We start from the raw sequence: 12,647 nt of genomic DNA on the forward strand, positions 1-12,647 counted from the left end.
TCAGAAGTAACTCCTGAGGATCTCCAGGTGTGACCCCCTACACCCATCAAAAAAAAAAAAAAAAACCCACAGTCAGGGTTTACAGCGTGACCTCATTTCTACTGGTTCCTGGAGTCTCCACGTCACCCCACATTGTTTTTGCCAGAAGTGTTCTGTAACACTGTTTTTCAGGCCTTTGTTCCCCAGAAAATCTTTCCCAACACTTTTAGCCCCCAGTAACCTTTACTCTTATTCTTCCTATCTATGTTCATCACCTTTTGTTTCTGGGTCACACATGGCAATGCTCAGAACTAACTCCTGGCAGGCTCCGGGGGCCAAGGGGGATTGAACCTGGGTCTGGTCAGTCATATGCAAGGCAAGCACCCTCCCTGCTGTAGCTATCCAGCACGTCCCACTCTTTTTTTTTTTCTTTTTCGGTCACACTCGGCGATGCACAGGGGTTACTCCTGGCTTTGCACTCAGGAAACACTCCTGGCGGTGCTCGGGGGACCATATGGGATGCTGGGAATCGAACCCGGGTCGGCTGCGTGCAAGGCAAACGCCCTACCCGCTGTGCTATTGCTCCAGCCCTCTTTTTATTTTTTTTAAAAAAAAAGTTCAGTATTTATTCAAACTTGGACCAAATCAAGACAACAAAAACAAAGGAACAATGATAAAGAAAAAAAAACCTAGCCAAGGAGCAAAAAAGCAATAGAAATGTCAGCAGTACACACTACATAGATATACAAATCTAAAGTTTTAATGTAAGATGAACAAACTCTAAGTACATGTATTTGCTAACCTTTCTCCAACATTAAAGTAGTAAATGTTCTTATATTTAGTGAAAATATAGTGTACAAAATCTTCAATCACATGTGAAGTGGTCTAACAAGCATAAACCAAGTTAGAATGGAAGGTTTCTTTTTATGTGAAGATGTACAAATGTTGAAAGAAAAGTTGAAATAAATCCATTACCACGAGGGTGGCCACAAAATGCTTATTGTTTGCTATTGTATACAAAGAACACACTGCCCAGAAATTATCAAAATCTTGCTGAGGAGTATTATAGTTACCAGCCTAAAAGGATAAATTATTTAGTTGAGAGCTTAAAAAAGTAAAGATTGAAGTGAATTATATAACAGAAGTTAAAAAGCTATTTGCTTGAGCAGGCTCCACTGTGAGACTTGTTACTGTTTTTGGCATATCGAATATGCCATGGGTAGCTTGTCAGGCTCTGCCGTGTGGGCGGGATACTCTTGGTAGCTTGCAGGCTCTCCAAGAGGGACTGAGGAATCGAACCTGGGTCGGCCACATGCAAGGCAAATGCCCTACCCGCTGTGCTATCGTTCCAGTCCAAATATGGTTAGAAAATTGAATATTGTGGAAAAGATTTATTAGTCTGTACAATTTGGTTTTGATAAACTACTGGCTACTTGTTACAGTAAATTACCAAGAATTTCATTGCAATAATATTTTCCCATACACATCAAAATCAGGAAGCAATACGCCTTTCTCAAATTGTCATTTAGTGTTTTTTCCCTCCAACCATCAAGACAGAGAAATAGGTTTTTGAGTATCAACTTGTCATTTATGGAAGTCGTAAGATACAGATATTCATATACATTACACAAGCTACAACTGAGGTACTTGGACAAACACCACCATTTAGGGGAAAAGATGTTGGCTTGGGAAGTGTAAGTACGACATGAGACTATCTGTGTGTCTCTGAAACCAAAATGAGGGAAACCCTTATTGCTACTCTAACACCACGTAACTAAAAATGCTGCAAAGGCTCATGAATCCAATGTACATCACAGAAATAAAACCCCAATTAAAGCAACTAAGCTACGTATTGGATATGCCAAAAACAGTAACAATAAATCTCACAATGAAAGATGTTACTGGTGCCCGCTCGAACAAAGCTACTTATTGAAGTGAAAAATGTAAGATCAAACTTCTTTAACATATCAATGCTATTTTAAATGCATCATCAGAACAAATAGAGATTTAATTATAAATTGACCTGGACTACATTCAGTAAAGAGATTTTTGCGTAGGTACTTAAAGAGACTCTCTCAGTTGACATCCTAGCAGAGTTGTGGAGTCGTGCTTGTTACCCTCTGCCAGGCTTGATGATACCCGTGTTATCTCCCAGTGGTTCTAGGAGCTCTACATACCAATTAATTCAGTAATTGATAGGCATGTTTAAGAGAAAAGGAGATCAAAAGTAGGCTTTGTATCAACATATACTAGATGGGTGGCTTTTTTTTAATCACATGATAAATGTAAATCATAAAATCCAATGTACTGATAAAGGTACACCTATTTTGTTACATAAAAAATGGCAGACTGCAAACTGTGCATGCTTACCCTAACATTTTAGCTGGGAAAGCAGATGATTGGGATTTCTTGCAAATATTTACTGCCATAATACATAACAAATATGTGCAAACTGCAAAGTCCCTAAAATAGCAGTTAAAGAGTCTATGTACAGAAATATGTCACTATCTGATCAAGTACACAAGAGATACTTTCCCAGAGTTTATAAGACAGAACAATAACCCCCACACGCTCCTCCTCCATGGACTTATTCCCTGTGTGACAATTTTACTCCTTTATCCTGGTTCTCACTTTCCCAGAATCCTGGCGTCTGAATAATCTTTTCAACAAGTTCCTCAAAGGCACAGCACACTGCACACCACCACGGGTTTTTGCACTTGCCTCCATAAATAACACAGAATGTTTCCGTGCAAATTTCAGGCCTTCATTTCTTTTTTTTTTTTTTTTTTTTTTTGCTTTTTGGGTCACACCTGGCGATGCAGAGGTTACTCCTGGCTCATGCACTCAGGAATTACTCCTGGCGGTGCTCAGGGGACCATATGGGATGCTGGGAACTGAACCTGGATCAGCCGCTTGCAAGGCAAACGCCCTACCCCCTATGCTATAGCTCCAGCCCCACAGGCCTTCATTTCTATCAACTTCACTATTTTCCTTATCAATTTTATTTTCAACTAGCACGTTTACTACATCATTCCTAATACAGTAGGTTTCAAATTTATTTAACCAATTATCCAGTTTAACAAAAACATCTCTCCTTGTGACATCATACACTAGTATTACGCCCTGTGCACCTCTGTAATAGCTGAGAGTTAATGTTCTGAACCTCTCTTGACCAGCAATGTCCCATATTGCAAGTTTTGCCTTATTTCCATCCACTGAGATTGTTTTCACCTTAAAGTCAACACTTCAACTTGCCCACGCCACTCTTGCCGATGATGAGGATCTTGAGGGTGGTCAGCACGTCCTCGTCCATCCTGGCCCTGCTGTTGTGTCACCCAGCTGGCTGCTCCGCTAAGCCTCGCAACCCTTAACCCCCGTCCCACTCTTTGAAGAGAACTGAAACCCTTAGCTATCCCACATTTAACATACGCTTTTTTTCCCCCTTGCTTTTTGGGTTACACCTGGCAATGCACAGGGGTTACTCCTGGCTCTGCACTCAGGAATTACCCCTGGCAGTGCTTAGGGGACCATACCGGATGCTGTATGCCTTGCACAGGAATTGAACCCATGCAAGGTAAACACCCTACCCGCTGTGTTATTGCTCCCACCCGACATGCTGTTTTTGTACACCCTTACATGTGCTCCTCGTGGACACTGTAAAGTCCTGAAATAGAATTACAACTGTCCGGTGCACAGCTCATGGTTGCTGTGTATTTAAAGAGTGATCTTGTGAGAAGGGCGCTGTTTGGAAAGGAGCAATATTAAATGTGCTTCTCTCAAAAGCACCTCGAGCCCACGGCTAGATGAGCCCCCCTTTAGTTTCCCATCACCATGAAAGAACCCAAGATAGAGCAAGGGGGTAGGTTGGGAGCAGAGCTCTGGCTTTTCATGTGTGAAGAACTTGGGTTTAACCCCCAGCACAAGGGGCCAGAGAACAGCGGGTAAGGGGCTTGTTCTGCATGCAACAGACTGACCCAGGTTTGATCTCTGCATCCCACATTTCCCCAAGGCCGCCAGGAGTGATTCCTGAGAGCAGTGCCAGGAGCAAGCCCTGAGCATGGTCAGATGGAGCCCAAAAATCAAGAAAGAAAAACAAGAAACGGGGCTGGAGCAATAGCACAGCAGATAGGGCATTTGCCTTGCACGTGGCCGACCCGGGTTCGATTCCCAGCATCCCATATGGTCCCCTGAGCACCGCCAGGAGTAATTCCTGAGTGCAGAGCCAGGAGTAACCCCTGTGCATTGCCGGGTGTGACCCCCCCCCCCGCGAAAAAAAAAGAAAAAGAAGAAACAACCCTCTCCACCCTACCCTGAAACAACCCAAAACCAAAAATCCTGCAGAGCAGAAATACACACTGAAACCCTAGGGTTCGCTGTCAGTCTGAGGAAGGAGGAGGGACTCTTCGGAAGGCTTTCATGCTTCTTCACTGTTCCTCTCCTTCCTCCTGAAATCTGAGTCTGATTCTGGGTTTTGGATCCCCAAATCTCAGTTAATGTAGGTTGCAAGCCAGGCAAAAAATTTCCATCATTTTCCATTATATTCATTCACAGCTGTCCTCAGCTTAACTTGTGAGAATGGTAGGCATAGTAAGAAGGCAGGACTAGGGCGGGAGAGATGAGCTTAGTGGGCTGAGCACACATATTATGTGGGGGAAACCTGGTTTCCAACCTCTACACTACATCGCCCCGGAACACCACAGAGGGTTCTCTGCCCAGAGTTGGGAATGTTGCTGTGCACTGCTGTGTGTGACCTGAAAACCAAAGCCAAAACCAAACCCAGACAGGCAGGAATGAGGTCATTTCTGTTTGCTAAGAGTGGGAGTTGGGAAGAGGAAAACTGGGAAAGCAGCAGCATTTGCTTTAGACAACACGAACATAAAGCATGGCGGAGAGGGAGAATAACGAGTGTGTGTGCACATAGAAACACACACACAAATAAAAAGCAGAAACAAGAGGTCTAAATAACTGAAGAAAGTTTAATACATTAAAACCAGGTAATTATCACTTTTATATTGCATTTGTCATTTTTGAACAATACAAAGTAGAGGCAAATAGTGACACTTCATAAAAATGTTGTTTCCCCATTCCCTTCCCTAAGGCCCGGCCCTCCCCAAAATATTCCCTCCCAATCCCTACAGAACTCTGTCCTGAATAAACACTTAAATATTTCATAAATAGTAAATTATGAAAAAAAATAGCAAGAACTGTTTCTTTCCATCTTGTAAAAAAGAACATGGCAGCAAAGACAGGTAGCCAGCCAGAAACTGGCCGAAGGCGTCTAATATAGACAGTCACATAGGGTCTGGACTGACCTACTCTCAAGGTAGGGTGGGATGGAGAGGGGGTGCGGGACTAAACAACCCCACCGAGACGCCATGATTCCTCCTCTCACAGGAGGAATGGATGGACAAGCGCAAGTCTCCGTGACAGGGACCAAGGGATGACGGTCCCCACATCCATATTCTCTGCATGAGGGGACAGAGTAGGACACATGGCACAACAAAGCCTCACGTATTTAAGAGCAGATTCTTGAGCCTCGGCGACGTGGGACCCACGGGTCTCTCCCACCCCCGCAGGACGCAGAACAGGTGGGGAAAGCCAGGAAAATATTCCTACGAAGAGGACCTAAAGGTCATTTGATAAAAGTTCACCTTGTATTCAGAAAACACACAAGAGGGAATTTCACACGGCAAAATAGTACCAGGCGTGATGGCAACGAATTGCATCTCCCTAGCCCCGTGACTACCCCACTGCCAGAACACGGGAAAAGACCGATCACCTCCTTTCCTTCAATCTTAAGAAATTCATCAGGAGGGGAGGAGCAGACGAAGACCCACAATTCTGTTCTGCAAAGACCAGGGCGCTGCCGAGGGAGCCCAGGAACAGGCAGGCAGCTTCCCCACTCCCAGATACCACCCAAAGCTGTCTGGCTGCAAATGAGGTGCTCTCCTTTCCTTTTTTCAAAAGGGAAAAACAAACAAACGAAAGCCAGAAGGTTGGGAGGAGGTTAAACACCTCCCAAAACCGTTACTCAAGATTACAGACACGGGTTTTTCTTTTAGAAGGAGCTGTGTGAGGGCAGTGTGCCAGTCTGTCCTGAGGAAGTTAAAGAGTCCAGCTCCCGGTGAAAAGTCAATGGAAGGGAAGAAAACCACCATGCCCAGCAACCCCATCTAGCAGGAAGAACTGGGGCTGGAAATCAAATCAATTGGAGAAGTCAAGGTTGGCCACTTGAAAATTCAGGTATCGCGGTCCGACTGTCCGTGCAAGGCACCAGCGCCTGTGTGCAGGAGGAGAGGCGCTTTTTCAGGAGGAGACCGCGCTCTCCCTGCCTTCAGGACTCGCCTCCTCTGATGACCAAGAAGGAAATTCAGCACTGCTGAGCAAGGCTGGACTTCCTGGGCTCACAGACAAGGCAGAATCAATTCCAGGTCTTCATGGGATTTTTGCTCACTGAAAAAGGAAAAGAGTTTTGTGAAGTTAAAGATGTAAAATATAAAATACTAGATCAGGAGGAACAAATGGATTCAAGTTCATTTCCAACAAGCTGGCTGAGTCCAGCTAAATTCCCCGCCTCCCCCTCATTTCACCTCTGCAAGATTCAGGAGGCATCTTACTACCTCTAACCTTGCCAATTAACTCGCGCATCCACTCCACCAGTGACCCTCTTTGTACCCTTCAAGCATTCACCTCCCCATATCCCAGACACTCACATGGCTGTACTTGGATTCTGGGACTTCAGAACTTTCCAAGAGGGCTGAGCTAATAGGGGAAAGGGAGGGGTTAAAGAATTAGAAGATAAAAAAAATTAAAAAGTATATATCATGCAAATCGATGAACAACGGGATGACAGTGCTATCATGGATACCAAATCAAATCTTCTATATATTTGGACTCATAAATCAATCTGGGATTCGGAAAGAACAGGCTAAGAAATTACCAGATTCGGAATTACCTTGCTTTAACAAACAGTTCGTTTTCTGAGTGTTCTAGCATATTCCCTGTATTCAGAACTAGGTTCCAAGATTGCCGCTACCTCCCAAACACACTCTCATTTGCTGGCAAGGGAAGCAAGCTGCCATGTTGTGATGCTGTACAAAAAGCCCTATAACAAGAACCTGAGGGGGCTATCAGAGACTAAGAGTGCAGAGGATCTAATCTCACCAGCAACCCTGCAAGTCAGCTCATAGCTGTTCTCCTCCCGAGGTTAAGCCTTCAGTAAGACTACCCTAACAGACAGACAACACTGTTCTTCGAATCTAAGATGGGGCACATAGCTCAACACCTTTAGATTATTCTGGTCTGTTTTTGTGCCATATCTGGTGGAACTCAGGAGTGCCAGGGAATGATGTGGTGCCAAGAATTGAACCATGTGCTCTAGTCCTCTGAGTTCTCTCCCTGGCCTTAGATGATTTCTTTTTCTTTTTTTTTTTGCTTTTTGGGTCACACCCGGCGATGCACAGGGGTTACTCCTGGCTTTACACTCAGGAATCACCCTTGGCGGTGCTTAGAAGACCATATGGGATGCTGGGAATCGAACCCAGGTCGGCCGCGTGCAAGGCAAACGCCCTACCCGCTGTGCTATCACTCCAGCCCCTATTTTTCTTAATTTTTAATTTATTTTTGTAATTTGGAGACTAAACCTAAGTATTGTACATGTCAAGGCATGCAATTTACCAGTGAGTCCCACTTGGGGTTCCAGGTTATTTTTCTTTTTGGGTCACACCTGGTGATGCTTGATGCTCAGGGGTTACTCCTGGCTCTGCACTCCTGGCTCAGGGGACCATATGGGATCCCAGGGTAGAACCCGGGTCAGTTACGTGAAAGGCAAATACCCCTACCTGCTGTACTATCACTCTGGCTCCCTCCAGATCATTCTTTCACAGGGGTCACACTAGATAGTCCTTGGGGCCATCCAGTGCCCACAGCTAGACTGTTGTTTGGAGGCCACACCTAGCTGTGCTCAGGTCTGACTGAGCACATGGGATGCCGGGATCAAACAAGTTAGTATGTGCAAGAAAAGCCCTACCTGCTGTACTCCCTCTTTTGTGCACCATCTAGTTGGGTTTTTTTTTTTGGGGGGGGGGAGGCGCGAGGTTTGGGTCACACCTGGTATATTAATACTCAAGGGTTATGGGGCTGGAGCAATAGCACAGCGGGTAGGGCATTTGCCTTGCAAGCGGCTGACCCGGGTTCGATTCCCAGCATCCCATATGGTCCCCTGAGCACCGCCAGGAGCAATTCCTGAGTGCAGAGCCAGGAATAACCCCTGTGCATCACCAGGTGTGACCCCCCCAAAAAAAAGCAAGAAACAGAAAAAAAAAAATACTCAAGGGTTACTCTTGGCTCTGAGTATAAACTACTTTCTGGAGGTGCTAGGGAACCTTATGGGATGCTGAGGACTGAACCCAGGTTGGCCACATGCAAGGTAAATACCCTACCTGCTATACTACTGCTCTGGTCTCCCCATCTATATTATTAAAGCACATAAAATCGAAGGTACCAGGGCTACAGTGCCTTCTTTGCACGAGGGAGGCCCAGACACCTTTCAGAACACTGCTTGGTCAGTCTCTCCCAAGGAGAGCTGCTGCGCATTGTCAGGTATGGGCCAAACATCAAAGAAAACCCAAAACAAACAATTAACAAAAAAAATCACAAGAAATCTGAGGTTGCTTAGGGCTATAAAACAGCTCAAGGATCAGCACATCTTTTGTTTCTGGGCCACACCCCCCAGTGCTCAGAGCCTACTTTTGGCTCTGCACTCAGGAATCACTCCTGGTGGGACTTAGGGAACCATATTGGGTTCTGGGGACAGAAGTTGGGTCAGTTGTGTGAAAGTCTGGCCCCCATATAGCTAGGTAATTTCAAGCAAACTGAAGGCATTACTCGTTTTCTTCTTAAAGTTTACTGTGAATATGAAAGAAAAATAAGGAACTATTAAACTGAAAGAAGCCAGGAATTAAGTTTTGAAAATTATGAATTTCTCCAGGTAGCAAATAATGCTAAGAAATAATTTCTGGGGGCTGGAGCAATAGCACAGCAGGTAGGGAGTTTGCCTTGCACGCAGCTGACCCGGGTTCGATTCCCAGCATCCCATATGGTCCCCTGAGCACCGCCAGGGCTGATTCCTGAGTGCAGAGCCAGGAATAACCCCTGTGCACTGCCAGGTGTGACCCAAAAAGAAAAAAAAAAAAAAAAAAAAAAGAAAGAATTTCTGAGTCAAGAAAAAATAAAACAGGCACTATCAGGAAAATGTGGCCTAAAGAGAAAGCCAAGGTACAGCTACAGAAAATTTTGTAATCTTTTCATTTTCTTTTTCGTTTTTGGGCTACACCCAGTGATGCTAGGAGTTAACTCTGGGCTCTGCACTCAGAAATTACTCCTGGCGATCATATGAGATGCTAGGGACTGAACCCAGGTTGACTGCATGCAAGGGAAGCAATCTGCCCACTATACTATCGCTCTGGACCCCAAATTTTATAGTTTTTCAACAGAGGCCACACCGCTGTGCGGGGGATCCTCAAGGTCATTAGCCAGCAGTACTGAGTGGAGTCGGTATCAGGACTGTGCCGTGCACACACTCTGCCGCTCTAGCTCTCTCCCTGCCCATCAGGAAACCTGGAGGCTCATGGGTGGCCTTGGGGAGGCCACAGCACTGCTGGGTGCAGAGCACACTACCCAGTTCAGGCAGCAAGCCCAGGCTCCATCGTGTACTGCTTGGATCCCATCCTTGACACCTAAGCACTGCTGTAGGCCCCTGTTCCCCACCCAAAAATCATTCAAATCAATTCCCCAGGAAATCATAATCCCCCCCCGCCCCCAAAGTCATTCAAAGAAATTATGGTCATATCTCACAGATCCCCTTAATGAAAGTCTCTAAGAATGACAGAACTCATCAAGAAGGTACTCAGAGGGAGAGGTTTACAGGAGTGGACCCCACTGAAATTTGCAGGAAGCCCACAAACCTCTGAATGTGGACTATAAGCAGAAACAGCACCAGCAATAGAACTAAAAGCAACAGAAACTGTGAAAAATTAAGAGACCATATCAGACTTCAGACATTCTCCTGGCAAAAAGCTCTAGGCTGAAGAAAGGAGAATTCTGGGAATATACTGCAGTTTTCGTGAAAAATTAAGACTCCGAAGGCATGATGAGGAGTTCACAGGGTCTAACAAGAGCTCTGAGACTGACCGAAACCCTCGATCCCTGCGGACCCTACCTGCAGCTCCTGTGTCACCTCCTCCCCTCATGTGCGGGGATGTCTCAGGGTGACTGAATGCCTGTCTTGTGCACTGTGCACTGGGGTGGCGGGAGAAGCCAGGATCCCCCTCAATATCTTCAGTTCCTCAGGAAAAACACCTCAAATCCAGACCAAAATGAGATTAACACAGTATTTTTTTTTGGGGGGGGTGGGGGGCTATACCCGGCATTGCTCAGGGCTTACTCCCAGCTCTACACTCAGGAATCACTGTTGGCAGGGCTTGGGAGACCATATGGAATGCCAGGGATTGAACCTGTGTCAGCTGTGTGCAAGGCAGTGCCCTCCATGGCCACTGTACCATCGCTCCAGCCGTAAGATGAATAAACTCTGCTTACTTTTGTCATAGGTGGGACTCTGGAGACCATGAGAAAGTAACTTTACTTTGCACAGGGATGGCAGAAATCACTGTGGACCAGAAGGGCATAAGTGACTGGAGCTCTGGTAGAACTCTTCTCCATGGGCCAGACTGACTGAATAGACTGTAGTGCCAGGGCATCAGCTCTGAGATTGGGCTATGAGAAACCCATGAGGCTCCTTAGATGAACATATTTTCACTTTTGCACTTGGAAGGAAGCCTGCTATCACATAGTCTCTGAAGCAAAATACTGAGAAAGGCCCCTGGCCAATGGTCAGAAAGGAACTGAAGTTCGTTCTCAGTCCAGTGAACCATCAGGATCTGAATCCTGTCAATAATCTCCCCAAACGTAGATGTGAAGCCTCTCAGCTGGGCTTGCAAACAAGGCCCTAGTTCCGGCAAGCATCTCATGAAAGATTATATGTCAGAGGCCATCAAAGCTCTTTCCGAACTGCTGGCCCAGAGACCCAAGACAGATGTTTGCTGTTAATTTTAAATCACTGAGTTTGAAGGCAATGTATGAGGGCAAAAACAGAGACACATCAAGTAGCAAAACTCAATCACAAACATTATAATGGATCCTTTGGAAGGATCATTTACTGTTTTAACAGCCCAGGAGTTATTGCAGCTTTAAATCCTAAGCTTAACATTCTGGCTTAACCCATCAGAATATGATGGTTGGGCATATACTGATGAAGAAAAAAAATCTGCATAGAAAAGTTTCTCCCCCTCCCCCCAAAAAAGAAAAACCAATTTCTTCCCACCCTGTAAGAGGCAAAGAAGTCACCTCAGAGAACACTACAGATGATGTGCCCTTCAAAGGGGAACCACGACAACAGTGATCCCTGAAAAAACACAATTACAAAGGTTCCAGAGAACCTGAAGAGAGAAGATGAAATGACCTAAGAGGCCACAGAACCAACCTTGTAGTTAGCATTTGCAAAGTCTCTCCAACTACAGGTGAGAAACAGGGGTCAGGAATAGTCGAGACCTCATTGATTTTCTCCAAAGGTGGAGTCTGAGGTAAAACATCAGGACGACCGAGGTGGACGCCTGGAAAAAAGAAAGGGGAAGAGAATCAATAAATAAAAAAGAGGGAAAAAGTGGGTGAGGGAAATACAGGGGAAATTATGTAGCAACTTGACCTTTCCTGGGCAGGAATGGGAAATAGAGGTTCTCGGTAAGTAAAGGTGCAGAGGAAGGGAGAAGGTTCCAGGTAACATGGGGACCCAGCCCTGGCGCTGACCTGGCTCCACTTCTGCTTTTGTTGTCACTTGTGCCTTGTGCTCCCCAGAGATGGATGGCTGGTAAGCAATGCAGGAGTTGCCGCTGGGGCCTGCTCGCCGAGAGAAAGATGAACCAGACCGAAACTTTTTGGAAGGAGAAGGTTTCACTTCAAAAGGAGAGAGAAAGCCTACTTAGCACCCAGCACAGAACCCGTCACCGAGACACAGACAAACTGCTAGGTCCCCAAGGTCCCCAACAAAAACCCAAAGTGGCTGCTCTGCAATTCAGGAGGAAGAGTAAATGTGAAAAGGCCGGGCTCCCTGAACTAACTGCTCTGAGAGCTCCCCAGGTTCACGCACACTTGGAAAGGAAAGGAACCTTTTGGTCCGAGAGAGAAGACACACCAATTTCCCGCCACCTGTGGACAACTCTGGCTTTGCTCCCCCCAGTGAGATGTCCTTCCCCCACAATCCCTCTGTTCTTAACAGGATCTTCCCACTGAACTGGACAGATGACCCTCCCACTGTACACCCTGGCAGCACTCTGCACATACACAGCATGATACACTGCAACTTTCCTCAGTGTCTAATGACCAAGGTGCAGTGTGCCAAGCTCCCTGTGTCCTACTACTGAGGGATGGCTGAGACCTAGAATGTGGGGCTGGTTGTGCCAGGACCACCAGTAGCTCGAAAGGTTTGGAGTACTAGCACTCTGAGACTATGTGCCAAGCATAAATAAACAAATGCTTCTTAAAGGCTTGGTCAAGTCTCAAAGTGAACCTTGGCACTAGGGATATGGAAAGAAAATACAAAACTGGGAATAACC

General features: G+C 45.8%; 1 protein-coding gene and 1 pseudogene across 3 annotated transcripts in view; both read right to left on the reverse strand.

The window, feature by feature from the left end:
• Nucleotides 1-798: 798 nt before the first annotated feature.
• On the reverse strand, nt 799-4,132 carry LOC101546497 (ras-related protein Rab-18-like; annotated as a pseudogene).
• Nucleotides 4,133-4,935: 803 nt separating this feature from the next.
• Nucleotides 4,936-12,647, reverse strand: part of PIP5K1A (phosphatidylinositol-4-phosphate 5-kinase type 1 alpha) — a 55,268-nt gene continuing 47,556 nt past the window's right edge. For 2 of the 3 annotated variants that reach the window (XM_055130388.1, XM_012934891.2), the window contains 4 exons: nt 11,842-11,988; nt 11,519-11,648; nt 6,693-6,741; nt 4,936-6,432 (listed from right to left, as the gene is read on the reverse strand). In XM_055130388.1, the coding sequence (XP_054986363.1) occupies nt 6,430-6,432; nt 6,693-6,741; nt 11,519-11,648; nt 11,842-11,988 (329 nt within the window). In that variant the 3' untranslated portion in view covers nt 4,936-6,429. The remainder of the gene's footprint in view (nt 6,433-6,692; nt 6,742-11,518; nt 11,649-11,841; nt 11,989-12,647) is intronic. The other variant, XM_055130389.1, reaches the window with a different exon arrangement.

This window comes from Sorex araneus, chromosome 3, assembly GCF_027595985.1.
Source record: "Sorex araneus isolate mSorAra2 chromosome 3, mSorAra2.pri, whole genome shotgun sequence".
Classification (NCBI taxonomy): Eukaryota; Metazoa; Chordata; class Mammalia; order Eulipotyphla; family Soricidae; genus Sorex; species Sorex araneus.